At 41.8% G+C, this 27,406-nt stretch overlaps 1 protein-coding gene across 6 annotated transcripts; it reads left to right on the top strand.

Annotated features, from left to right (window-relative positions):
* Positions 1-352: 352 nt before the first annotated feature.
* On the top strand, positions 353-20,863 carry LOC123162182 (putative receptor-like protein kinase At4g00960). 6 transcript variants are annotated; one of them, XM_044579974.1, is made up of 14 exons: positions 353-601; positions 2,113-2,302; positions 2,982-3,243; positions 3,449-3,668; positions 3,756-3,882; positions 8,394-8,630; positions 9,097-9,348; positions 15,490-15,984; positions 16,079-16,410; positions 16,529-16,660; positions 16,749-16,894; positions 19,894-19,959; positions 20,101-20,242; positions 20,348-20,863. In XM_044579974.1, exons 2-8 carry the CDS (start codon positions 2,162-2,164, stop codon positions 15,514-15,516), a joined length of 1,266 nt encoding a protein of 421 aa, XP_044435909.1. In that variant the 5' UTR covers positions 353-601; positions 2,113-2,161; the 3' UTR covers positions 15,517-15,984; positions 16,079-16,410; positions 16,529-16,660; positions 16,749-16,894; positions 19,894-19,959; positions 20,101-20,242; positions 20,348-20,863. The 6 variants fall into 6 exon arrangements, with proteins under 6 accessions (XP_044435909.1, XP_044435908.1, XP_044435910.1 ...); XM_044579973.1 differs by having other exon boundaries at positions 20,101-20,254; positions 20,348-20,860; XM_044579975.1 differs by lacking the exons at positions 16,749-16,894; positions 19,894-19,959; positions 20,101-20,242; positions 20,348-20,863 and having other exon boundaries at positions 16,529-16,745.
* Positions 20,864-27,406: the final 6,543 nt, after the last annotated feature.

Here is a 27,406-nt window from a genome sequence, read left to right on the forward strand (position 1 = left end):
TCTTGCGCGTTAAGCTGACCGTCTCCTCTTGCAGTGTACGTAGTGCTGCTGTTCTCCTCTTGCAATGTATTCTCCTCCTGTTTCTATATATTCTAGATCTGTGAATATCTATAGTGGTGCTCATTTCACTATTTTACCGATTACTAGTACTAGGGAGGGTTTGCTAACACGGAACCAAATAGGATGTTGTCAGATTTTCCCATATTTTAGTGCTCTACTGCTGCACCAGTGAGCCATCACATGCATTGTCCTCGTATGAAGTTGTTAACTGTAGCTATTCTGCTCATGTCGTCCTTTTCCCTTTTTCTTCTCGAGATGCGCTTGAAACTTTCAGCTACACCGAGAGAACCGTGGTTACCTAGGCTGGATCTGTCAGCCATCACGTGCATCACCCTAATCTGATGATGTTATTTAATAAATGTCTATAGATCTTACCCTTACTTAACGTCTCGTCTTGTAGCTCTCTTCATTTCTATGTATGCAACACCAAGACCTCTCCTCCTTTGGACGTATGCAACCCCAGCCTGACCCAGTCTTATCTTCCTGCGCCTCTCGTCGTTGTTCCTCAAGAGCTAGCCGGATCCCGAAGCAGATCTTCCAGGTCAGTGATCCAGTCTTTTGTACTCAAATAGTCTTCAAATTTACAGTTTGTATATTTCCTTTTGGGTTATATCATGAAATTTTATGGCTGTGTGCATTCTTGTGATGTGGAGGCTGGGGTAATCCTCCTTTTGAAAAAAGGTAATGACAATTTTCAGATCTGAAGAACAGATGAAACTCGAGTTATTAAGTAGCTTGTTAATTAATAGCAGGATATACAATTGTTATGCAGGACATGCGCATGAATTTCTGCTACACCAAGGCTATTTAGAAAGTACTCCCTCTGTACCGAAATACTTGTCAAACAACAAGTATTTAGGTACAGAGGGAGTATGATATTCTTAGAATAAATGGAAGAGAGGGATTAATTGGAAGGGTGGACTACTACTACGCTAGCTAATGTTTATGCATGTGTTCCCAAGAAATAATTCCAGGCCCGGGGTGCCAGTGGGCTAGCGCCGCCCGTGTTCCTCATTCGGTCGGAGAGTCAGCAGGCGTGGCGTGCTGTCTATCCCGTACTGCTCGTGCTAGTTCTTCTGTATCTTCGCCGAACAGTCCCCTGCTCTGCCAACAGAATTAAATAATTTCATGGGAGCGCCAAAATTAATTGGGTGCCTAACAAGATTTTGACTAATTGGACCATCTATTCTTGCGTTAACTGGATTTTTTTCTTTGTGACAATCCCTCTCCCTCATATCCCTGTAGTCTTCTTCTTCCCCGCGCACCCGTCGATCCACCTGCTGCCACCGGTTGAACCATAGCCAGTGTCGCTGCTGCGCCGCCTCGATCGCCTTGCCCTGCCCGAGCCGCGCCTAAGGTGCATTGCCCAATTATATATTCTGCTATTCTCCTTATCTCAAAGTTCAGGTTCCTGAATATTGTATGTGTAGGGAATGATTACATTAGCTGCATTTCAAATTAATTGTTATGGAACAAGTTAGAGTCCCATAACTAACTTGATTCCGTAGTGAGCACATCAAAAGCCACTAGCCTCAAATAATAAGTCTTCGATAGAGAGTTTTATTATATTTTTTCCCTTATATTCATGAATCAATTTCTTATTTACTTATATTTATGAACAGTACAAGGCAACAACCTTTTATTTTGCATGCATGGCTACCTAGCCGAACCATATAGCTAACTTCATCTATTTTTTTGTATTCTTGAGAATAGTTTTCTAGAGGATTTTGGAGCTTGGCTTTGTACATGACCTGCCTTGGCTCTTGTTTGCAGGTGCATAAGCTTTAAGATGATGCACATAAAGTAATTTTCTAGGATTTCTTAAATAGCACAAGTATCTAAAGCATAAACTCAGGCACCCACCATTACACTGCACATTTGCATTTCCTTATTACATTTAAAGAAGTTTACAGAAGCATCGTTGGATGTTTAAATATTGCTGTCATAAATATTGGTTGGCGCAGAAATTATTTACGATAGACATTTTTGTTTGTAGAATGACCATATCCTGCCTTAAATAACGCTAATTTGGAACAAACATCTTTTTGTTAGTGGTCGTAGTGGATAGTGTGAAATTGATTGCACATCAGATACATCATACATGGATCATGAGGTTCTGGAGCATATACTTGATGGAAGGGAAAATCCGACAAATCTATCACTCTCACTTTTGAAGTATATCACCGAAAATTTCTCAGAGGATCGAGAAATCGGCCATGGTGGATTTGCAACTGTTTATAAGGTAAAATTAATTTTTACCACAAATTAGGCATAGGTCATCTAGATATCTCCCTTGGAATTATTATATTGACTTGAGCAGTATTTGACGTACGGAACTATGTTAATACTCAGTGTTACAACCTACTAAAAATATCACCGTATATACAGATGTTACATAACTCTTCAATATGTCACTTATTTTAATTTTAAAGGCGTACCCAGTGCTCAAAGCTTCCACACAAGGTGGGGGTATGGGGAAGGAAATATCTAGACAGCCTTAACCATCTCGCAAAAAAAAAGATAGAACTTGATTTACTTATTTTTGGTATATACTCTTGTATATTGTAGTCAGTCAATCATGCAGATACTTTGGGTGGTCTATTGTGAAATTTGATTTCCAAGATAGAGACAGTGTGTCACGATGAGAGTGCAAGATTAGAAGGATGCACACATGCATTAATTGGGAAAATATGTGCCTCCTTAAGTTGACTAGGGAGTTTCATATTTTTCTTAGCATGTGCGTATGGTCAAGCTGAGTGCAGTGTATTTCCACCGAGTTTGTGTACTTTGCGCTCTGTCAAAAAAAAAAAAAGCTGTGTCCGTTAAGTGTTGTGTACCAAACTTTCAGTACTATCTTTCATGCACAACATATTCAAATTCAGCTAAAAACATTTCAAATACTCACATGAGAAGTTAAACAGGGAGTGCTCCGAAATGGGAACGTTGCGGTAAAGAGGATAAAGAGCAGTCATTCAATCAAGGAAACGTTGTTTTATCGTGAAGTTGACAGCCTGTTGAACATTGAACACGAAAATGTTGTACGGTTTCTTGGCTTCTGTGCTAGTACAGATCAGATAGCAATACAAATTGAAGGATTGAAAGAGCGTATTTACGCTGAGGTACGAGAAAGATTACTCTGTTTTGAGTATATCAGCAACGGAAGCCTGAGAAAATATATCACGGGTATGACCTTGGTGAAGTGATACAACTCTTGTCTTTACTTATTTGTCTGTTTCCTTCTTAACCTATATTTGCCACGTTTTACCCACTGTCAAGAAGTGAAATAGACTGGAAAACAATGTTAAGGGCCGTTGATTGTGCAATCTAGCATGCATCAATTAAATGTTTTGAAACTTTCATGGCTCAATGCTACTTTTCCATTATGCAGATGAATTACGGGGACTTGAATGGAACACACGTTATGAAATTATTAGAGGCATTTGTGAAGGTCTGTATCATCTGCACAAAGAAAAGCAAATATTTCACATGGATATGAAACCTGATAATATACTACTTGACAATGATATGGTGCCGAAAATCACCGATTTTGGTTTATCGAGACTTGATGAAATGACGCAAACCATGAGTAAAGACCATCTTGGATCACTGTAAGTGCATAAAGTAGCTGATTTTATTGTCATTTCATCTCACATTTTCTGAGCTATAATCTATTGAAGTACTGGCCTTCAATGTAGAGGATATTGTGCACCTGAATACCAGAGCCACGGAAAGATGTCTTTCAAATCAGACATGTACGGTTTAGGCGTTATAATTATTGAACTAGTGACTGGACAAAAGGCGCTCCCCATTAGCAATAACAAGGTAAAAGGGTTCTATTTCGCCATGCGGGCAATCTATTTTAAGAAATACCCTAACTTCCGAAAGTGCATTTTGTTACCAGTTTTACTAATCCTACTTGCATTGGATGATATTGGATGGCATGCATGTCTAGTTAAATAATACTCCCTCCGTCCCAAAAGTTAGTACGAAGTTAAGACACTTATTTTGGGACAGACGGAATACATATTGGAAGAGAGAATATAAGCTATGCGATGATCTTCCTCGAAAACATATGCAGCACAGGGAAGTTGACTCTTTAGGAAATGTTGATATTAAGTTACACTTTACTCGTATGACCATTTCAGAATCGATCAAGGTGGGTGGTGGTGTGATGGCCCGAGACATTTATGTTTAGTGAGAGAAGTCCACTTTTCAACCCTCAACTAACCACATTGTTGAAGTTCCAACCATGAACTAAAAAACAGGTTAGTGCACACCCCAACTCTCAATACCATTCACAACACACACCCCTCTCTCCGTTTCACTGCCTTTGACCATTTCTTTGACCTGGTTTCAGTGCTGCTGCCTGCTGCTCGTACCTGTGTGCTGCTCTCTCCGCCGCCGCTGCTTGCTGCCGGGGAGAAAGGAAGCACGAGCACGCAGGGTAGCATGCATAGGAGCACGCACGCACGCACACCCGCAGAGCAAGCACGGGAGCTTCTCCTGTCCACCCACGAGCATGTCACTATGGTTGAATGGTCAGGGAGTTATATATATATATATATATATATATATATATATATAGAGAGAGAGAGAGAGAGAGAGAGAGAGATTTGGATGGAGTGAGTGGCCACTCCACCAGTTAGAACTACATCTTGCTCCGCTCCACTCTTCCTACTCCGAGGAGCTGTAGCTTTTGGCCCTACTCCACCCGCTCCACAAGCGGAGTTGAGGAGCAGAGTGAATCCAATCAGGTAGACATGTGGCCCTGGGTTACTGGATTCCAGGAGTCCATGGGCCCTCTCTCTCTCTCTCTCTCTTTTTCTCTCTATCTCTTGTGCGCTCTAAATTGTACTCCCTTCATCTTAAAATAAGTGTCTTAACTTTGTACCAGCTCTAGTATAAATTTGTACTAGGCTCAAGACACTTATTTTGGGACGGAGGGAGTACTCGCTCCATATCATAATATTGGACTATCTTTGACACTGTACTATATAACATGCTAGTTGTATCTGACATAGGCAGGCATATGAAATTCCCACACACGGGATTTATCCACAACGAAAATTACTATGAGGGTTTTTTTCCTCCAAGGAAACATAAGTTGTGGCCTCGTAGGCATTGTTTGTTCTGATTTTTACAAGATCACGTCGACAGGGTAGGGATCTCCTCCACATTTGTCTATAGAAAGGCTCGCCCAGTTATGGGGAAAATACCAGGCCATAAACCATATAGATTGTGGTTGATTGAAGGACAACTGTGCAAAACCTCAAAAAATGAGACAAATTGCCACTTCCTAAAATAAGAGACAAATCACCTAGCTAAATTAGGCCAGGAGCTCTAGCAAATAGCAAAACCTAGAACGCGATGCCAACTTGTTTGAATCACCCACACTCTCTTAAAGTTGAAAACCCAGTCACCGGCCAGAGCTGACCGCTGAAAGTTGATCATCATGCCAGTAGCAGTGATGGTACCTCAACACACTTGGGTACGATCACTGCTGGCATAGACATACTATTGAATCTTATGGTTTCAAGTTGAGCCGCACATTACCATCCTGCTGAACCTTGGGGAGGGGCTGGCCACACGAATGGCCATCTCTTGTGCTGGATCTTACATCTCCAACATGGTATATGACGATGGTGGAAGGGGGAGAAGGCCCCCGCTGATGCCCAAGTTGCTGTCCACTTGGTTTTGGGTGAGTCTAGAAGAAGGGCAACACACCAATGGGTGGGTCCCTACTCCCTAGGCTAATCTTTCATCTCCTATCCTGCCCCGGATCTGACGTCTTTGGCATGGGGATCCACAATGGCTGCGCGATGCGCAGGATGATGGTGGTGACAGTGGACAAGTGACGGTTGCTGCTCGTCCTCAAGGTTGTGTGTGTGTGTGGTGGTGGCAACACTGTGGACCAGCGTCACGGTGTTAAGTTCGTGTTAAATTCAGCAAGTATGAATCTGTAGTAAGTACTAACATAATATTATCTCCCATATAGTCTCGTAAGTGTTATGTTCGTGTTTGAGTTCTAGCGCTTGATGTTCACTAGTAGGAAAAGGGCTTTTAGTCCCAGTTCATAAGGGCCTTTAGTCCCGGTTCTGGAACCGGGACTAAAGGGTCGTTACTAAAGTCTCCCCTTTTAGTCCCGGTTCTTACACGAACCGGGACTAAAGTCTCTCCACGTGGCCGCTGCCTGGAGGTCCACCTTTAGTACCGGTGGTACTAAAAGAAATTTTATGATTTTTTTTAAAAAAATTAAAAAATAAATTGGATTTTTTTACTTTCAAATTTCTGAATTATTTTAACCTCTCATCTCTAATCACCCCTAGTCACTGCTCAATTTAACCTCTAATCACCTCTCATCATCTAACTTCCCGGACGGTCGCCCATCCTCTCACTACTCTAGCCTGAGCACGCTTAACTTTCGGGTTCTATTCTCCCTCGTTTCCAAGTCTGCACTTGTTGTTTTCCTAACAATAGTAAGATGTCAATCCTATTAACCTCAGAAATTTAGCTTGAGCATGAAGTCACACATTTCACTGTTTGAGTTTGAAACTATTGTTCTAAAAAATAACACTAATATTTAGTAACACTAATATTTCTTGAATAATTAGTTTGACCATTGTTTGACCACAGTTTGACCAAAATTCAAAAAAACTGAAATAATTATTTAGTAACACTAATATTCTTGAATAATAGTTTAACCAGATTTAACAAAAATTCAAAAAAAAACTACAATTTTTTGAATTTTTTTGCCTCCAGATCTTAAAAGCCCCGTAACTTTTTTTCTGTTAGGTTTTTGAGGATTTTGAAAATGTTTAACGAGGTTTCCCCGGTTAAATTGGATATAATTTTTTGAGTAGATGATTTTTCATATAAAAAAACTTTTTCATCCGAGTTAGTATGCAAAAGTTATGCCCATTTTACAAATTCCAGAGAGATTTTGCAAATAAAGTCGAAATTCACACTTGCAAATTTTCTCAACAACTAGACCACATATCACATGAGAAACTTATTTTCTTTTATTTTTTTGACATTTCCATCATTTTCTTTTATTTTTTTTAAATTGAAAAGGCGATCCACCGGGCGGGGGGTGGGGGGGGGGGGGTAGAGTTTGAAAATGGGACCTTTAGTACCGGTTCGTGCCATGAACCGGTACTAATGCCTCAAACCCTATTAGTATCGGTTGGTGGCGCGAACCGGGACTAAAGGTCTAACCTTTAGTACCGGTTGGTGCCACGAACCGATACTAATGGGCATCGCACCCTTTAGTCTCGGTTCGTGGCACCAACCGGGACTGAAAGGTCCAGACGAACCGGGACAAATGGCCCACGTGGCCCGGCCGGCCCCCTGGGCTCACGAACCGGGACCAATGCCCCCATGGGTCCCGGTTCTGGACTGAACCGGGACTAATGGGCTAACCCGGCCTGGACCAAAGCCCTATTTTCTACTAGTGGTTGTACTAGTACGACAAGTATTCCTGGGAGGCGCGATGCTAAGCAAGGTTGTATTTGAGTCAATTCGCCGTCTACGGTTTGGACAAAGCCAGTCCATGCCGATGTGTCTTAGTAGTGTCTGTTTGTAGTGCTGATTGAGTCTATAATACTCTAATTTGGTGTCGGAGTTCAATTTTGAGTCGAACCATCATAATACCGTGTGCAACACTAATGGTGAGCTGAACCAACCAGATTTGAGGAAAACCAGTCACCACCACCGCCCCATCATGAGGTTCAAGTTGTGTTGATGGCCAGCACCACCACCCCCACCGCAACAACTATGGCCTTAGCCTCCAGCGGAAGTTATGATCATCAACATTCTGCAGCGTCACTGTATAGTAGTGAGATAGGGGCTGCAAAAGCACAAAATGGTGATTCAGAGCAAGCAATCAGGACATTATGAATCTGTGGCAAGCTTCAGACCTCTCCCATGAGTAGTTGGTGTCATTGTTCTGCTTCAGCCATCATGGTTTCCAAAGCCACGATGCATGTCTGGCGTCTAGTCTACTCTGGATCGCTACTTATGAAAGAGCTTTCGCAAACCGAAATGCTCTTTTGAGAATGGAGATGCTACAATTTTTGCACTTGCATCATTCTTTAGAATAAAAGAAAACTTTCCAGCCCTATTGAAAGAGTATGTCAAGAGAGTAGTTTCCATAACAAATTAAAAAACTTTCCCATGCTTCAACTACCACTTTAGAAACTTCCAGAGTTCTTATATAAACCAACAATATCCAGAAGCTGGAATCAATACCCACAATTCCTTACGTACTAACATGCGAACACCTCATCTAAACATTTTGTCTTATTCTATATATGTCACCTTTTGTGGAATTACAGGTACTCAGGAGATGGAGACACAGATGGAGGAAAACAGGGAAGGAAACAGAGTTGGTTTACCAGCAAGTAGCAAAATGCATCGAAATTGGGTTACTCTGCCAGGAAATTGACCCGTCCGAACGACCTTTTATATGGGATATCATAGATGATATCAGACAAGCGGAAGGTGTCAATGGGTCAATCAGAAATGACTCTGAATATAAGTTTGGACAAGCAAGCTCGTATGCTCCCTTAGAGGTACTAGTTAGCTATCGACTAATCTCCCTAGTTGTCTTCTTCTTATTCCATACACGATGGTGGAGCTACAACCCAGCAAGCCTAGGAAGCTGCCTGGGCTCTAGCATGGATCCTCAATTCAACCCATTGCATTAAACGAAGAACTAATGAATATTTTCAATGGGAAGATCGGCCAAGCCTTTGTGCTTTGCCGAGGTTCTCTCACCGAATGGGCTCCATCACTAGTTATACAATACGTATATCATTTGTCCCCAAAAAATGTAACATATTTGTTCCGCTCGAACTACATTTTCCTGTCGGTCATAACAAACAGATGTCATGCACCATTCAGCTAACTAATGAGACGGGCTCTTACATTGCCTTCAACATCGAACATATGAATCCCCTGTCATGCAGTGCTCAACCGCAGAAAGACATTATGCCACCACGATCCAAGTGTAATGTTGAAATAACAATGCAACTGCAGGCCAAGGCATCGAGAGATCATACCAGTGAGTTCACTGTTTGGAGCACCAAAGTGAATGATAGCTTTGTCATTGAGGATATGGCTACAAACAAGTTCATTAAAGAGGCAGTCAATGTGGTTGATGAGGTGAATTTGGATGTGGTTTTTGATGCCAGTGAGCCACAAGAGGCAGTCAATTTTGTTGATGAGGTGAATTCGGATGTGCTTTCTGACGCCAGTGAGCCACCAGAGGCGGTCGATTTCATGTATGAGGTGAGTTGTCTAAGAATAATAATTTCCAAAGCTTTTTCTTGAATTAGTGTCCATCACAAATTATCTTTCGCTGAAGTTAGGAGAGCCAAAATTGAAGTCCAGATCAAGATATATTTAACTTCGCCTTGTAGTAGAACTGAACTTTGTGGTTGTGTGAATGAAATCGGGGAGAGGCCCTTTCTTAAGAAGATAAAAGAGATCCATATAAATTGATTTTCATTATTTTAATACCACAATATAACCAGTAGTCCTACTATATGTAGATTAGATTGGCTTGCACATCCTTTTCTTTTTATTTCATGAAGTTTTAAATCAACAATTAGAAAATAACTGTTGTTGAGAAGTCAGAATTTTGTTCTGACAAGTCTCACCAGTTGTGTGTGTGCGCATCGGTACCTGATACAATACAACCACCGAGTCGGAGGTGAGATCGCTAAACTAAGAAAGAAAACTTAGTTGCAATAGCTATGTCTAGTTAATATTCAGCTAGTACAAATGAATCTTGTGCGTAATGAATAATGGTGCAAGTAAGATTAACAACATGGCAGTAATTTAATTAATACAAATGCCAGAAAGGGCAACGATGGCATAAGAGATCTAATATTTCGTGTAAACAATCTTTCGCTCAGCCAGGATAAGTAAACTATTGGTTACATACCATATAATGCAGCAGAAAGAAAGCATTCAATTGTACTCCCTCTGTTCCTAAATATAAAATATGTCTTTTTAAAGATTTTACTATAGACTACATACGGAGCTAAATGAGTGAAATCTACACTCTAAAATATGTCTATGTACATTCGTATGTAGTCCGCATTGAAATCTCTAAAAAAACTTATATTTAAATGGAGGGATTATATTGTTCTGAGTCTATGGCTCTGCCACTTGTCTGTCTGTCCATGTATATAACTTACACAGATATGTCTATTTAATGTTTGTTCAGCACACATAATCGTTTATTGTTTAGTTGATTCATGGATAATTAAAATAAACATCCCGCATCAAGTCATTTTTTCAACTCATTTTAATACCACAACATAATCAATAATCATGTTATGTTTATATTACAGAAAAATAAAGAACATAGCTGTAGCTCGTTGTACCAATCATTCCAAAAATTGCTTATGACATTCGCAACTTTCCCTTTTACTAACCGGTGAACATTGGTTGTCAAGCTGAGTTGGCAACATACGTGGATTTTAAGCTAACATGGACATATGCCCTACCTGTCATCTTCATCCCCATCCCCTCTTCTTCATCCCTCCTCTCTGGACCCTCCTCCGTCGTCTCCTCAGAATTGCGTGGGCTTGAAGCCGGAGCCTTGGAGCTCGTCCAGCGACGAGAGGGTCCGGCCAGGATGAAGCTCCGTGGTTAGGGAGCCCTTGGCGCGCTCGATCTTGTCATCTGTAGCATGCACGGAGAGGTCAGTGTTGCCCGCCACTGCTGCATCCCCGGCCACGCCGATTGGGTCCTTGAGAAATCTTCACTTGCTGTGCGACAACCCAGTTTTCTTTTCTTTTGCTTTTTTTTGCCCATACAACCATTAGAGCATCTCTAGTCGATCCCTTAAAATTGGTTAGAGAGTAAAAAAAATCCTCTTTTGAGGAGCTAAACTAGACCTAGCACATCCCTTATAGGCTTTAAACGAATAAAAAAAATTACTCCTCGCATCGGCCGCCCTTATAATCACTCCTCCGTGGCCGCTTCTCCATATAATTTCAGCCCTTTCCCACGCCGGCCCTCTCCTCTGTTCGCCCGCCGTCGCCTCCCCTGCCTAGTTCCTTGCCTCCGGCAACCACCCCGCATGTTCGCCGACACCAACAACCCCGCAAACCTTCAGCCGCCAAATTCCGGCGAGAATTACATTATCTTTTTTTTTGTCTTTTCCAACGTGTCCGCCCATGGCAGTGCTCCCCCTCATCATACCTAGCCCGGCGGCGCTCCTCCAATCATCTCTAGCCACAAAGCAATGCTGCAGCACACGCAGAGGACACCTATAAAGAGAAAAGGTTCAATGTACATGAAGAAGCATACAAGAAGTGTGGTCGCCATTGCTGATTCCGATGAATTCTTGTGTTCCGGACGATGCCATCGCGACACTAGGAGAAGGATGAGGGAAAGAACCCATTGAGACGAGGAAGCGCCCAAGCCATGTTCCGTGAAGGTCAAATTTCAACTACTTTGCCGACTACTTCGTCACATGCTTACGTCGCCCATGTTGAGACTCTGTCAATTACTTTTCGGAAGCATCTATCCAAGGTATTCCTCCCCTCCCACAATGTAAGATGTTTTTGCAAGCTACGTATTACATTGTGAGACGGAGGGAGTACTAGCTAACTCTTGAAAATGGTCTAATGCCAAAATGTAGTAGTCGGATGTGTGAAAGGAAGAAGAAAGAAGAAAGAAGAAGAAAGAAAATAAGGGAGAGGGTCTAGTTCATGTGAGGACTTAATTTTGAGAGTTCTGTTAGGTTGGCTTTTTTTAGCGGAACAAATATAAGGAGTTAAGGTATAATGGGTGGGATCTGCTAGAGGTGTTCTTTGTGCGACAATAATTATCTCTAGGATTCCGCCACGATGTCTTCCGTGTCGCAAGGGAATTGCCCCAGGGCCCTTCGCCGGGTGTGCGGCTATGTGCCGCCTGCAGCAACGCCAAGGGATGACTCGCCCGCAGGGAGCCCGAACTAGGCCGGCCTAGTAACCACTCCCCCGTTGTGCTGACGTCACAATGACGTCGTGTGTGTTTTTTATTTTTGCTTTTCGTTTTTGCTTCATATTTTTATTTTCTTTTTTTACTTTTGTTTATATTTCAAATTATTATATATATATGAAACTGAAAAATACATTCGAATTTTGAGAATGTTAATCTCGGAAAGGAAAAATGTTAAACATGTATAGAAAAAGTGTTTCTAATGTATACGAAAAATGTATAACATTAATGAAAAAAGTAGAAAATGTTAATCATGTGTATGAAAAATGTTTGTAACAAAATGTTCGTAAAAAATGTATGTGTATTTTTAACAACATTACCCATTGTGAACAAAATGTTTGTGTAATTCAAAAGAAATGTTGCGTACATTCAAAAAAAGTGTACGTCAGATTTTAAGAAATCTTCAAAAGTTTAAAAAATGTGATCGTGACATTTTAAAAAAATATAGAAGGTACAAAATTGTTTGCATAATTCAACAAATATTTCAACTTGTATTTTGAAAAACTGTTTAGCATACATTTTAAATATATATTCAAAACATGTTCGTGTAAAAATGTTAAACATGTATTTGAAATATGTTTAACATGTATAAAAAATGTTTTATATTTATGAGCAAATGTACAACGCGCATGAAAAGTAGACATGTGTTGAAAAAGAGAAAACGAAAACATGTGTTAAAAAACAAAAACAAAAACAAAAATGACAAGGAAACAAAAAGCAAACCCAAGAAACAAAAAAAACCAATGAAAACCAAAGTATGAGAAGAACAAAGAAACACGAAAGAAAACCATTGAAAAATGAAGGAAACTGAAATATAACAAAGAAAACCAGGAAAAAACAAAAGAAACCGAGAAAGAAAAAACGAAGAAAACCACCGACCGCAGCGTCCTGAGGGAGCTCCTATAGGGCGCCTTCTGCGCCGCTTAATGTTCCTGGCGCTCGCGCGCGTCGCCTAGCGGGCCGGCCCAATAACCTCGCCAAAAAGAAAACGTGGTTGAAACATAATTTCGCCAAAAAGCAAACATGGTAGAAACATAATTGCAAGTAGTTGGATTCGAACCATTGCACCTACATATACACACGAAAGAAGATGTCTATAATCCAAAAACAAACCTACTTAATACTTCTTCTAGTACAACATTGACATAACTTCTGTACCTTAAAAATCATTTCAGAAAAGGGAAACGTAAAAAAGAAAAAGGAAATCATAGATGTGAAATAAAAGTTCAATTTTTAAAAAACATTCATGGAACTCGAAAAGGTTCATCAATTTTTTTAAAAAAGACGAATTAGAAAAAAAAATTAACCAATTCTGAAAAAAGTTCATCGAATTTTAAAAAATTAGATCATCAATTCTGAATATAGTTCAGCAAATTTCGAATACTCCTTTTCTTTTAAACGCGAACTATGTTTTTCAGAAATAAAAGTTCATTGACTTTGATAAAAGTTCATCAACTTTGAAAAAAAATTCATCGAATTGAGAAAAAGTTCACAAATTTGAAGAGAATGTTCATGTATTTAAAAAAAATGAAAAATATATAAAAAAATAACAAAAACAGTTCTAAGAAAAACGAAAAAATAAAAGAAAAAAACTAAACGAAACTCTTCCAAGAAAAAATAGAAAAACGAAAAAGAAACAAGAAAGAAGAAAAGAAGTAAAAAACTGATGAGAGACGCAAAAGGTTCGGTGGTTGTGGTTGTTATGGTAGTGTGCATATGACCAGGAAGTCACGGTTCGATTCCCACTGCGTTCGTATTATTTTTTGCTCCTTAATAAAGAGGAGGGAAAAAAGAAATGGGCCGGCCCTTGTGGAGAAGGGGGTGTGCGCCTGTTTGCTCTAACACCTAAAACGGGCGCTTAAGGCGCCGTTTAGGAAATGCCGCGTCCTGACGCGGACGTGCGAACGCTTGAGCGACATATACTGCTAATGGGTCGGCCCGATAGGTGTCCACGTGTCAGGTGATTATCGGTGCGGGCGAGACATGGGGCATTTTCTATTTGGCGCTGCAGGCGCCCGTTAATGTGTATTTTGCAAACGGGCGCCTGCAGCGCCTCGCACTGGGCCGGCCCACTAGTTTTCAGTTCTCTGTGTTAAGAGACAAAAAATCATGACTTATATGCGTGCTGCAGGATTCAAACCCGCGAAGCTGTGGTTCCATCGAACACGCAACAACCACCCGACCCGCTTCACCTCTGCGAAATCATTGATATTCTTTCTTTTTTGTTCTTTGGTTTTCCTTTTCTTTTCCTTTTTTGGTTCTTTTCCTGTCATTTTTCTTTTTCCTTTTCCTTTTTATTTTTTAAAATTATGTGAGAAATATTCAGCAGATTTATATGAACGTTTTTTTCAATTCGATGATTTTTTTACAAAATCATTAAAATTATTTTCAAATTCGATGAACTCTTTTCTAATTCGATGAACTTTTATCAAAATCAATGAACTCTTTTCAAAATCCGATGAACTTTTTATTGAAATCAATGGACTTTTTTCAATATCCGTGAACTTTTATGAAAATCGATGAACTTTTATAAATTTTCTTGAACTATATTGAATTTCTTGAAGTTTTTCGATCCGTGAACTTTTTTCAAACTCATGAACTGTTATGAAAATCGATGAACTTTTTTCAATTTTCTTGAACTATATTGAATTTCATGTACTTTTTCGATCCGTGAACTTTTTTCAAACTCGTGAAATGTTTTAAATTCGTTAAATTTTCTGAAATTAGAGGACCTTTTAAAATTTATAAACTTTTTCTTGAACTAGTGAACTTTTTCCAATTTTCGTGAGCTTTTTTTAAATATCTGAACCATTACTTTTTGAAACAATTTCGTGAACTTTTTTTTAATGTGGGAACTTCTAAATTTTGGACCAGCGCGGCTGTAATTGTACTTAAATAACATGCAGTACCAGTGGTTAGTATTATTAAATTGCTGTATTGGTTAGCGAAGCGCGTGCATGATGTAGCGCTGCGAGTTCGAATCCCCAACACAGCTAACATTTTTCCTAGGATTTTTTGCTGTTGCTGCTTGTTCGTGTTTTTCCTAGGATTTTTTGCTGTTGCTGCTTGTTCGTGGGCGCCTGCAGCGCCGTATAGGAGCTCCCGAGATATGGCCCTGGCGCTTCGGCGGGTACCTACCGCGTGGAGCTTGATCCCCAAGCTCTTCAGGTGGCCTGAGCCATTTAGCCGATCACTTTGCATGAGCCCACCAGCTCCACTCGCACCAAGTCGAGTGCACGGCAAGCCAAGCTCAAAAGCCAGCTAAATCCGTGCTCCGCGTACTCTGGTCAGCACTTACCATCCAGCACTATCCGCACCAGGTCGAGCGGATGTCCAGCAAACGTGGCAAAAGTGCACATTCTGCTAGTATTTTGCCCACAGCCTAGAAAATCATACAGATTTGGTGATGTCTAATACCTCATTATCATACAGGATTATAACGGGTCACGAATTTGGTGATGTTCAGATTTGGAACTGTGAGACACAGCAGGCAAGTTACCTCTATTGCTTCTTCTGCTAGTATTTTGGATAAAGAAAGAAAATCATGGCCGCTTGCCCTTTGCATCAAAAAGATGCTCGGGGCCCAAGTATTTATAGTTCGTAAGTACATATACAGATTATGTTGATTTCCAGATATAGGAGGAAAAGTCTATGCTTGGTGATGGTGGATGGGAGCTGTATCATAATGTTGAAGTTTTTGCCCACAGCCTAGAAAACACCACACCATATTGGCAAATGTTTTTGCCCACTTTTTCCCGTCATAGTATTTCAATTAAATTGCCAAGATTAAATGTAAAGGGTCATCAACAAAAGCTCAACTTTTGTTGGTAAATATACCAATCTTTTGTTTACATTGGACCAACAAATGACTCATTTATGTTTACTGGCAGAAAGTGATCGCTTCGATTAAGGTCTCAGAGAAAATAGGTAAGCTCTCTGACTTCTTTGTTAACATAATTTTATTCCACCATGTGTACAGTTGTACAATGATATGCTAATCAGATGATTGCCCTCACTGCAGTATCCAATGTTAAATTTATTGCACGAAAGCAGTGGCTTGTGGCTGCGTCACGTGATTGTTTAGTCCATGTGTACAAGTATGGAAAGGAATTGGAAAAGGTCACGAGTTTGAGAACTCACGATTATGACAGTGCCCCGTGTTCATTAGACGTTCATCCAACCCAGCCGTATGTGCTGTCAGGATGTTATGCGCAAATAAAGCTCTGGGATTGGGACCAGGACTGGAACTGCATACAGACATTTGAAGAACACTCAGATGATATTAATGAACTAAAATTTAACCCAGAGGACACCAACAGTTTTGCAAGTGCTTCAGATGATTTTACAGTAAAGGTTTTGCTTTCTCTCTCTTATTTGTTTGCTAAGTAACCTTTTGGGCGCAGTGATGAAGATGGGGTACGTTTCATTCTCTACTATAGCTTGACTGGAAGCTCTTATGGTTGGTGTTCAGGTTTGGAGTCTTGATTCTCTCAAATCCAAGTATACTCTCTCTGGGCATTTGGAAACCGTGTACTGCCTCGATTTCTTCACACGTGATGGTCAACAGTATTTGATTAGTGGCTCTTTTGATGGCACTGCCAAGGTCGGCTATTATGCTGGAAAGTACATTAATACAATATGCATCTAGCATTTCTAATATATGAGTGCCTTGTTTTTTTAATTCAAAACAGATATGGGACTTGCAAAAGGAGGAGTTTGTTCATACACTCGAACATGAGTCTATAGTCTATTCGGTCTTTGCCCATCCCAGTCTTCCAGTTCTATTTACAGGTGATGGTGATGGTGCTGTTCGTGTGTGGAGCTCCACTGATTTCAGGTAAGCACGATACAACCACGCCTCGTCATGTCTCGATACAACCACCGCCGGATCTCCCTGCTCCGGCCTCCGCGCCATCTGCTATCTCCATCCCTCCCGCAAGAAAAAGCAGGAGTGGAACATGAGCCCTCGCAACCTTGCGTCGTCCATCCCGTCCTCACCCCCAGCAGCCCCGTCGGCCACCCTGTCGCCGCCCCGCGTCCCGGCCAGCTCGTTGCCGCCGCCTCCTGCGGATGCCTGCTGGCAGGGCGTGCGTCGTCCTATCGGTCCCCTCGTCCGCTACTTGGTCTGATCCGGATCGGGAGCACCTGTCCGCGCCGCTGCAGTTGGCGCTAAGCCGCCCAGGGGGGTAGAGTGTCCGTGCAGGTGCTGGAGGAGCCTCAGGCCAAGCCTGCGCCCGCAAGGCTCCTCGTGCCTACTGCTCCGACTTCACCTGTCCTTTGTCCGCGCCCCCGCCTTGCCTTCGTGGTGGCAGCGGCTGCATCTGCCACTCTGGCTGTGCTGCGCACAGGTTCTGATGTGCATCGGCTCCTGATGTTCCGGCCATGCTGAGAGCCGGCTCTGCAGCCGGTGGCGGCGGTCGCTCCGGCCATCGTCTTTGCAATGCGTCTGACCCACCACCATTCGTCAACCCTGCATCCTAGACGACCTCCACGGTGCTGGCGGCTGCCTTGCCCAGTGACCCCTTTGGTCCGGAAAATGCGGTGGTGACCATGGCTGTGCAGGATGGGTCTCCAAATGCTTTGGTAGCTGGCTCCCGATGCGGTCTGCAGCTTGTCCCGACAGCTCCACTCGCACTGCTCTAGTTGCCGCCTGCACCGTCCGCGAAGCCACCCACTGCCGCCGGTCTGTCATGCACCGTCCCGGTGGCCTCTCCTATGCGTTCTGGTTGGGGACTGGCTTGGATGCCTCAGCAGGAAGACGACGCCCTTTGATCCCATGTGTTGCGCGCCAGCAGCTCGTGGGGAAATGTTGGGAGATTGGAACCTCATCACCGGGCGCCGCCGTTCGCCATCTACAAACACCTTCCCTCGGCCCGCTTCCATGCCCGGCCTGCTCCTCCAGCGTGGCTCAGGGATCGATTCTTTCAGTGTCTCTCCAAAGGTCATCATGCCCATTCTTGTAGGGACCCAATCCTGTGCACGGATGCCTTCATTTCGGCCACAAAAGTGTGTTTCTGCTATCAACACCTCTCCGATCTATCTCCGAAGTAACTTCATGATGCCTCATCGCCTGCCCTACCACCTGCACTGGAGATTGTCGCAACGCCGGTGGATGTGCAATTGCAGCCCGTCCTGGCGGAGGAGACCGAGCTGCTTCGCACTGAGCTTCGCGGCTGCCTTTGCATAAGTTGGGAGTGTTTGTGGAGTGCGGATGCCGCTCTCGCCAAACTAAAGGTTGTGCCCGTTGTGCCTTCGCTGCTCGAGCTTCCGATTGGGTCTTCATTTGAGGCGGAAGCAAGCCTTTATGGACATTTTCTCGCCTCGTGCTACATCATGTCCGTCGTCGATGCCTGTGTTGTTGACTGCCTCTGGGTGTGTAGTCATCGACGAGGTCGTGGCTCTAGTGATGCCTATTATGCCTGAGCTGCAGGAGCGTTGTAGGGAGCCCACTTCACCTCTTTCATTGGTGCTTCCGAAAGAGATGGAGCAGGTGGTGTTGGTGGGTGACGAGGTTGATGAGGTAGGTGCGTTGGCACCTAATTCTGAGGCGCAGCTGCTGGGTTCGCCGCTGCCATGTGAACAATTGGAGGCGCCCGAGTCTGTCATGTCGGCGGTACCCATGGCTTAGGATGTTGTTGCAATGGTGTCTGTGAGGGACAAGGTTGATGACATTCTCTTTGAGATACAACTTGGCAGCTTGCTCACATGTTTGGAGGCGGCCAGCCCTGTATCTGGCACGACGATTGTGGAGAAAGCACTCTGGAAGAAAAGCAAGGGTGGCGCCACAGGAAAGGCGTATGTAGCTGCTTCGTGGATGGCACTTAGTCTCTTGGGCGGTCCTTATAGCCTGGCTTGTCTCCGTGAATTTGGATGTGTTCATGGTCTTCAGCCGAGGCTCTTTTGTTAGGGGTTTCCTTGCGGTGTAGCAGTGTGGGGATTGGTGGTAGTTACGTGTTGGGTATGGTTGTAGGGCTGGTAGTGCACTTCTGGGGTTGCATGCTCTATGCTTTTGTTAGGGGTTTTCTTGCGGTGTAGCAGTGTGGGGATTGGTGGTAGTTACGTGTTGGGTATGGTTGTAGGGCTGGTAGTGCACTTCTGGGGTTGCATGCTCTATGCTTTTCTTAGTGGTTTCCTTGCGGTGTAGCAGTGTGGGGATTGGTGGTAGTTGCGTGTTGGGTATGGTTGTAGGGCTGATAGTGCACTTCTGGGGTTGCATGCTCTATGCTTTTCTTAGGGGTTTCCTTGCGGTGTAGCAGTGTGGGGATTGGTGGTAGTTGCGTGTTGGGTATGGTTGTAGGGCTGATAGTGCACTTCTGGGGTTGCATGCTCTATGCTTTTCTTAGGGGTTTCCTTGCGGTGTAGCAGTGTGGGGATTGGTGGTAGTTGCGTGTTGGGTATGGTTGTAGGGCTGATAGTGCACTTCTGGGGTTGCATGCTCTATGCTTTTCTTAGGGGTTTCCTTGCGGTGTAGTAGTGTGGGGATTGGTGGTAGTTGCGTGTTGGGTATGGTTGTAGGGCTGATAGTGCACTTCTGGGGTTGCATGCTCTATGCTTTTCTTAGGGGTTTCCTTGCGGTGTAGTAGTGTGGGGATTGGTGGTAGTTACGTGTTGGGTATGGTTGCAGGGCTGATAGTGCACTTTTAGGGTTGCATGCTCTATGAATAGTCCGTATATGGTTGATTTGTGTCAGTTTTTTTACTGGTTTTTTGTTAATTAACTGAAAAATTCTCTTTTGCTCAATTAATCGGTGAGGCAAATCTTGACTCGGTATTAAAAAATGCTGGTTAGCCCCTCTCTCTATATATGCTAAAGCAGTGAGTGCTTCATATTTCCCAGGCTGAAGAAAAAGCTTGAGGTCGATTTGCCGGTTCGTGGTTTCGCATGTTTGACGCGGTCAGAAGGGTAATCGATGTTTCCAATTCTTTTTTATTTTTGTATTATCCCGTTGTTGTCTGCTTAGTTATTTTGATGTTGTACTCCTTTACATTGATTTCGTTTCCTAAGATTCCAGACGAGTAAAGCGTGTGCTCTTTCATCTATCAGGGTCGCAGTTTCACACTTTTATGGAGTGTCGGTGATGAAAATTGGTGATGAAGAAGCACAAGGTGGTAGCGAAGGCAACAACGAGAATTCCGTATCAGATATAGAGTATTGAAATATCGAACGCCAATCGAGAAAACTGCTAGTACGTTCCACGGTATAGTGCATTTTTCTATTAAAATGGTACATATACCACGTCTACGCGGTTGACCATCGTGTGTATGCTAACACGGGCATGATGAATTTCCAGATCCCAAAATTTGAACGATTGACAGGAGATGAATGGCAGCTGTCCAAGCAGAGCTGAAGCAGGTGGCAACCATATGTGTGCAGAAGATAACGATTTTATGAAGATTAGTTTTTGTTGTTCTTGAAGAAATTGCACTTCCGTCTGTACGTGCGTGATGACTGGTGACTAAAGCACATATAAACGTGTAAACTAAAAATCTCAATTATGCTAACAGGGGCATAATGAATTTCTAGATCCGGAAACTTGAACAACTGATCGGAGATGAACAGTACCTGTCAGCTAGTACGTCTAAGAAGTCTATGCTAGCACGTCAACTCTCTAGCAGGTGGCAACAGCTTTGTGTGCAGAAGCTGCTGATTTCACCAAGATAACTTTTTCTTGTCCGAGGAGATTGCACCTGCGTGCGTCACGACTGGTGACTGGAACGCATATAAACGTGTAAATTAACAATCGCATTGCTCAAGATCCATTCGTACTACCATAATAATTGACTGATAGATTGCACGTGAACTAATATCCTTGCCGTTGGTTAAAGCACAGTTGGGTAAACGTAAGCGGGCAGCCGTATTTTTAGAAAAAGTTTTTGTCCTGATTTTCGCCTGGTCCCGTTCATCTACCTCCCCACGTGTTGACTGGTTCCTCTGCACTCCTAATGGGTTCATCATGTCTTGACTGTGCTTTATTGCAATCGGTCATCATCTCTCGTCTATATATGAGGCAGCTGGAATTTTCAAAGAAGAAAAGGGTTCAAAATCCTGTCCAAAAGTTAACATATAACCTAAATGGTGACGTTGGATTGAGATGATACAAAAACCAAAATTGTTCTCCTCGACGGGGCACATATCTTTCATGTTCAACAATTCTCCATTTGAGGTCGCTTTAGTGATCATCTCATGTAGGCAAAACTGCGTAACATATTGCAATGTTTCCGTTAAATACGGAGCATCTGGGTTCTGAGACAATGTTTTTGTGAAGACAGACACTCTAGGCCCAATTGTGTGCATATCACTATTTTGGCACCTGAGGTTGTAGATGACTCATCTTCAGATAATCCAAAACGCAAAGTTGCTCGCTTCGACGAGATGTATAACTTTAGTGTTGTGCACATGTTCATTTGAGGTCATTTTGAGTGTGATTCTGGGCAAGCCAGAAATGTTCATGAACACGCGATTCTTTGAATTGACATAACTTTTGGTTTTGAACTATCATTATATCCATTCCGAAAATCTTGAAGAGAGGCATCTAGTGGTGGATACTAAATTTCAATTTGAATTTGTATCTATATAGGTTTAATCTACTCCGTGTGTTCCTTCCTATTTTGTCCCTCTGACAATTTTTGAGTGTCAACGCATGCATGCCCACTGTTTTTTGGTAAATGTTGGGTGCCAAAAAATAACTTCCACCATTCTTGTTCTAAGGGCTATGTTAACACTTCATTGTCCATGTTTACGTGCTTATGCGATAAGTCATTTAAAAAATCTCGACAATGTGTCATATGCAACATTTCTTTTGCCTCACGATATATGTTGTCAAGCTCAAGCTGAGTACTTGTGACCCTTGTGCTAACTCAGCCTCTCTTCTCGAAAACGTGTTACAAATTCTGGCACCGGGTTAAATCTTAACCAAGTCACATGGTTATGCTTTCTGAATCCGATCACTCGAGAGGGCCCTAAGAATGTCTCTCCGCATTAGAGGGGCAAATCCCATCTTGGTCAACCATGTCTCACGACTCACCCAAAATTTACCTTTATGACTACCTAGTTACGAGTTATCCTGAGAACAAAGGAGCTCAACTCTTGGACATGATATATACATCGTACTTGAGACTGATGAAAGTATCTCACTGCGTTTTAAAGTGGTTATGTCTGACTCGGTGATCTCCATCCACTAGTCCATACTATCGAGGTAGCAGCTCTATGCCAACGACTCGTGAAACATAGTCATCAACCGAATCGTATACTAGTGAAAGTGTATGGGCCCAAATAATCACCAAACGTTACATAGTCTCACAAACAAGTCACATACTTATTGATACATATCAGTGATGATGTCAAAGGAAAGCACAAGTAACTCATGAATCGTTAGCTTTTGTTTCGTATGTTTTGCCTTTATCTCTTTTTTATATTTAGAATATTATAAATATATATTTTCCCAAAATTAATCTAGTTATTTCTTATTAAAAGTTCCCATCTCACGTTTAAAGAATGTTTGCGTGACTTTTTAGAAATTTCCAGCATTTTAAAAATAGTCCAGCGTTTCAAGAAAAATGTTCTGAATTTTTTAAAAAATTACTAAAATTTTTAAAAATGTTCACGTAGTTTAAAAAATGATTCATATAATTCAGAAAAATGTTCCACACATGCTTGAATTTTTTTCATATATTTGAAAGGAAAATGGTCAAACATGTATCTAAAAAAGCTTATACAATTTTTAAAAGTATTTGTGTAACTCGAAAGATATTTTATACCATTAAAAAAATGTACATGACACACTAAAGGAATGTTCGGGTGTTTCCAGAAATTGTTTGTGCAATTATTGGAAAAAAATTATACAATGTAAAATTTTGTTCAATATCATTTAGAAGAATGTTCGACATTTATATGAATTTTTAACACGTATTATATAAAATACTTAAAAATGTGCACCATATATTATTCAACATGTCTAAAAAATGGTCCAGATGTATACCAAAATTGTGATAAAAAATAGATATGGAAAAAATCAAATACAGAAAACAAAAAAAAACACGCAGAAGCTTTTTAAAACCAGTCCGAATTTGTCGCAGGAAACACATATTGGGCTCCCCCGGTGGCGATATATATAGCTCTTGCGTATTTCCTCGCCCTGCTTTCTCCCTGTTCGTTCACCCGAGGGCTGAGGTGCGCCCCTTCTTCCCCAAATCCGGCGCCGGCGAGATGTGGGGACAATGCGTCAGGCGTCCAGTGCCCCGGGGCGTAGCTCAGGTTCCCGTGCGGGTGGAGTGCACGCAGCTGCGCTGCTAGTCTGACGCGCTGCCACGGCTGCAACGGCTACTACTCCTTTTCATCACCCCCACTAGTGGTTGGGGCGCCACCCGGTGGCGCCGCCTGAGAGGAAGCTGGGCGGTGCCAGGTTGGAGGCGCCCTTTCCATTTTATTTTTTATAGTATGCAATGTTATTGCATAATAGGCATATTAAGCAGCAGGGAGCCAGGAGAAATCAGGGACTTGAGATCATCAGGAACAAAATGTAAAGTTCATTACACTTGATGAAACAAGTGACACATGCATCTTGGCTCTGTCGTCCCTGTGGCACCACCAGAGAGGGAGCTGGGCGGTGCTAGGTAGGGTGCCCCCTTTTATTTTCTTATCTGTACTATCTATTGTTATTGGATCAGACTATCGAGCAGGATTTCTAGAAGCAGACATAGGAGCAGATTCATGGCAGAAGCAAATTGAATATATCTACCCCTTCATTCACAAAGTGAACATGCAGGAACATTGATGGAAGCTCCACTTCATAATGAAATCTCAATGTGTATTCCAAAACAGAACCCAGACAACATAAACAGTAACAAAGGAGCAAAGACTAACAATATTGACATAATCTCAGTTAAAACAGTTCAAACTCTTTGGTTTCTATGGTATTTGGAAGCTATACAACCTATTGATAACATAATGTAGTCAGAAATACACTATTAAGGTGGCAAGAGGACCATAAACGAATCTGATGTATTACTTCCTTCAAATGACTTGTTATTTCAGTAGTACGGTCTGTACCTCACAGAACTGCTGAAAATTCATCTACTTGGACACTTGTTCACCCTGCCAAACAAACAAGCAAAAGAACAAGTCCAAATTGAGATAGAAAAAATAAATGAACACGAAAGATACAAGATTGGTTCGAATCAAGTAGCACATTCTTCAGATTATATGTACCACTATCTTATAGCTCAGATTATAGGCAAGTAAACACCATCCCAATCGGGCAACCAACAACCAATCGAACATCTCAACTATATATTAATTGCTAGTGTGCACTGCAATCGGCAGTAGAATGCCCCAGAATTCGAAGTAGATGAGACTCACCTCTCTGACGAACCAACACAGCAGCTCGCACTCGGCAATCCTGCCTACGCCAAGGGCGCCTCCGCCGGCTCAGTGAAGGGCTCCCTCGCCACCGGAAAGAAACAGTGCTAGAGACAAAATCCAAGCTATGATAGAGATGTGAAAAATGGGTGGAATATTGAGATCGAACCAGTATGGTAAGTGACTATTTCATCAGAGACAGATGGGAACCGTACCACCCACAACAACTTGTCACCTAACAATGCATATCCATGGACGATTTCTGTGGGAAAATCAAAAGAACACACACCAAAGTACCAAAGTACAAAGTGATTAAGTGAGAATCCTAAATATTCCAATGAGAAAGAACATAAAGGGGACCAGTACCTGAAATATTGTGCAATCATATCCAGAGCGGGTGAAGAAACACATAACATACCGATGAAAACAAACCCATAAAACCATATAGATTTTTCTTTGTGCTAATATTCTGCTGCTGCAAGAGTCCTTCACTACCAATGGTAATAATCACTGTTTCAAATAGCCCGCTATAGCTCCGCTATAGCACGCTATAGCGTTTACAAAAGGTCTTGCGCTAAGAGACTTTGGTCCAAACAAATGAACAAACATTTTAAATAGCGCGCTATAGCTCCGCTATAGCACGCTATAGCATTTGAAAGAGGTCCGACGCTAAGATGCTTAGCGCGCTATTTAAAACTTTGGTAATAATTACACTTGTCAACACAATATATAAGACAAAGATACTATTGTTCTCTTAAGAGATATAGATGACCTAAATATATGTATATAGGTAACATACTCTGACGTACAATAAATAAGAAAAAGATAGTATTGTTCTCTTAAGACAAACCATTTGAGCCCATTGCTTCCAAGTCGCAAATCTTTACTCGTTCTGTAGTTTTCTTGTCAGCATTTATGTCGTGAACAAAGCTTCTTTATCCAACTGCCAAATCTGAATGTTGCTGCAAAACGGTATACAGAAATTAAATGCAAAGGGCACTTAGTGAATTTGTTGGAAGATCCATACTGATACAACTGCCTGACATACATCAATAGTACCATCAGACACTCATCTCCTGAGCCCTGACAGCTTTAGAATCGTAATGCATTTTTGCTGCATCATTACCTTTTCTATCACCATCAACAGATAGGCAGACCTGAAAGGTTTAATGATTGTCAAAATTATCACCCAAGAATTAGATTGCTGTAAATGGAAGAATATCTAAAGAACATCAGGGTGGGAACATGGAAGATAGAGATCTACAATGTCGCATGTTCAAGTTTCTTAATAACCATAGTATTATGCTATTCAACTAAACAAAGGGAAAAAGAATATGCTCTAGATAGTATTAAGCTAGCAGTAAGGTAGACCCGGCTGGATCTAAGCAATCATACTGGATCAATAAATGGGTTGATGGACTAATGATGCATTTTAGGTAAGTATCCAGGCATCATGTGGCCATAAGAAACTTTATATAGATGTTAAGTGCATGTCATGCTTCTCAAGATATAAGGGAATTATTCAATCAATCTAATGGAGTTGCAGAACCTTCTTCACTTCGCAGGATCTGAAGAAGACATAGGAACATGAAAAATAGAGCAATATATATCCTGACATTTGGAATCGTACATGAACCAGGAAAAACACATAAACTTTCTAGCGAGTTATGACACCAAAACATGCTAGAAATTCTATTGAATCGTGGTGTTGGCGAACAGTCAAGAGGAATTTAGGAGTGGTTACTCCTCTGAATCAAAAGTACTCTAGAAAAAACGTCTATAGGTTGGAATCCTACAAATTGCTTTAGAATTCCTTTGAACCAAAGAAGCACAGAGTGTAGGAAAACAATCCACACAATTTTGGGGAATTCATCCCATTGAACTAAATGGTTTCGAGAATTCCGTATGGATTGGAATCTTACAAAAATTCTTTGACCAAAGGGCACGCTGGTTCCATACCTCTTCCTCAAGCATACTTTTCGCCGCTGCTTTCACATAGGTTTTCGACTGTTCAACTTCTGTTCATACTATGAACAAAAACATCGCTTTCCTACAGAAAATGCATCAGCAACCACGAACCAAGCCTTGGGTGCAACCATATAAGCAATATATAGAAATTGGCAAAACACGTCAAAATGCAAGAAAGTGACTGTATTTTCACAAAGTTCTTCCTCAAAATTCTTCCTCTTCTTTATCAGATCTGCAGGCGTTGTGTTTAGAAAAAACATAATTGAGAAATTAGAATAAAATCATCACAGAGAATCATGTAGTAAAAACTGAGAGAAAGATGATGGGATTGGGGACACTCCTCAAACTTTATGTTGTAGTTCTATGACTATATCCGAGTCTTTTGCCTTTTTTCAAACTACACCACAAATTAGTTTCTAGACAACTGAATCTGCCAAGAAAATTCAATTTTATTTTTAGTTTGGAGGCCCTGCAGTTTGCAGATTGGACATTAGAGAGCAGTATGGGTTGAAACAAAAATGAAGTACCTGATCTGTTGTGACCTTAGTTTCAACAGATTCTCTCTTAACTCTCGCACTCTGAGTATTGCTCCTCCTACAACAGAAAATGGCTGCATAAGAACACATGAGTTCATGTAGGATAGAGTTGTGTTCTGGTATTGGTTAGTTCAACAAAAAATAAGATAGTAACAGAGGGCATCAAACTGATTTGAATAGTTGTAGCTACCTCTGCACAAATATAATTCTTGCATCATGTGCATCGCAGTTACCTTGAACAACAACAATAATAATAATTTTCCCTGCCATCAAACTCTCACCAGAATAGTTGTGCTAATGATTGACGTACACCAAATTTTTTTAGTCACCCTCGCTTCACTGGAAATATAGCCTACGGCTTAGATCGAAGGAACACAATGAGTCTTGCTGACCCCCCCCCCCCCCCCGGATCAGTGCTCCTCTCGTCTCCCTCCCATATTTTCTTCACCGGCGACCAATGCTCCTCCCTGATCGGTTACTCGCCGGCG

The sequence above is a fragment of the Triticum aestivum genome, chromosome 7B, assembly GCF_018294505.1.
Source record: "Triticum aestivum cultivar Chinese Spring chromosome 7B, IWGSC CS RefSeq v2.1, whole genome shotgun sequence".
NCBI lineage: Eukaryota > Viridiplantae > Streptophyta > Magnoliopsida > Poales > Poaceae > Triticum > Triticum aestivum.

Bases quoted from the DNA above. Each gene is read 5' to 3' on its own strand.
- LOC123162182 (XM_044579971.1), top strand. From the start codon at position 2,162: ATGGATCATGAGGTTCTGGAGCATATACTTGATGGAAGGGAAAATCCG. The intron at 2,303-2,981 runs GTAAAATTAATT...GAAGTTAAACAG, and splicing joins GATTTGCAACTGTTTATAAG to GGAGTGCTCCGAAATGGGAA. The intron at 3,244-3,448 runs GTATGACCTTGG...TCCATTATGCAG, and splicing joins CCTGAGAAAATATATCACGG to ATGAATTACGGGGACTTGAA.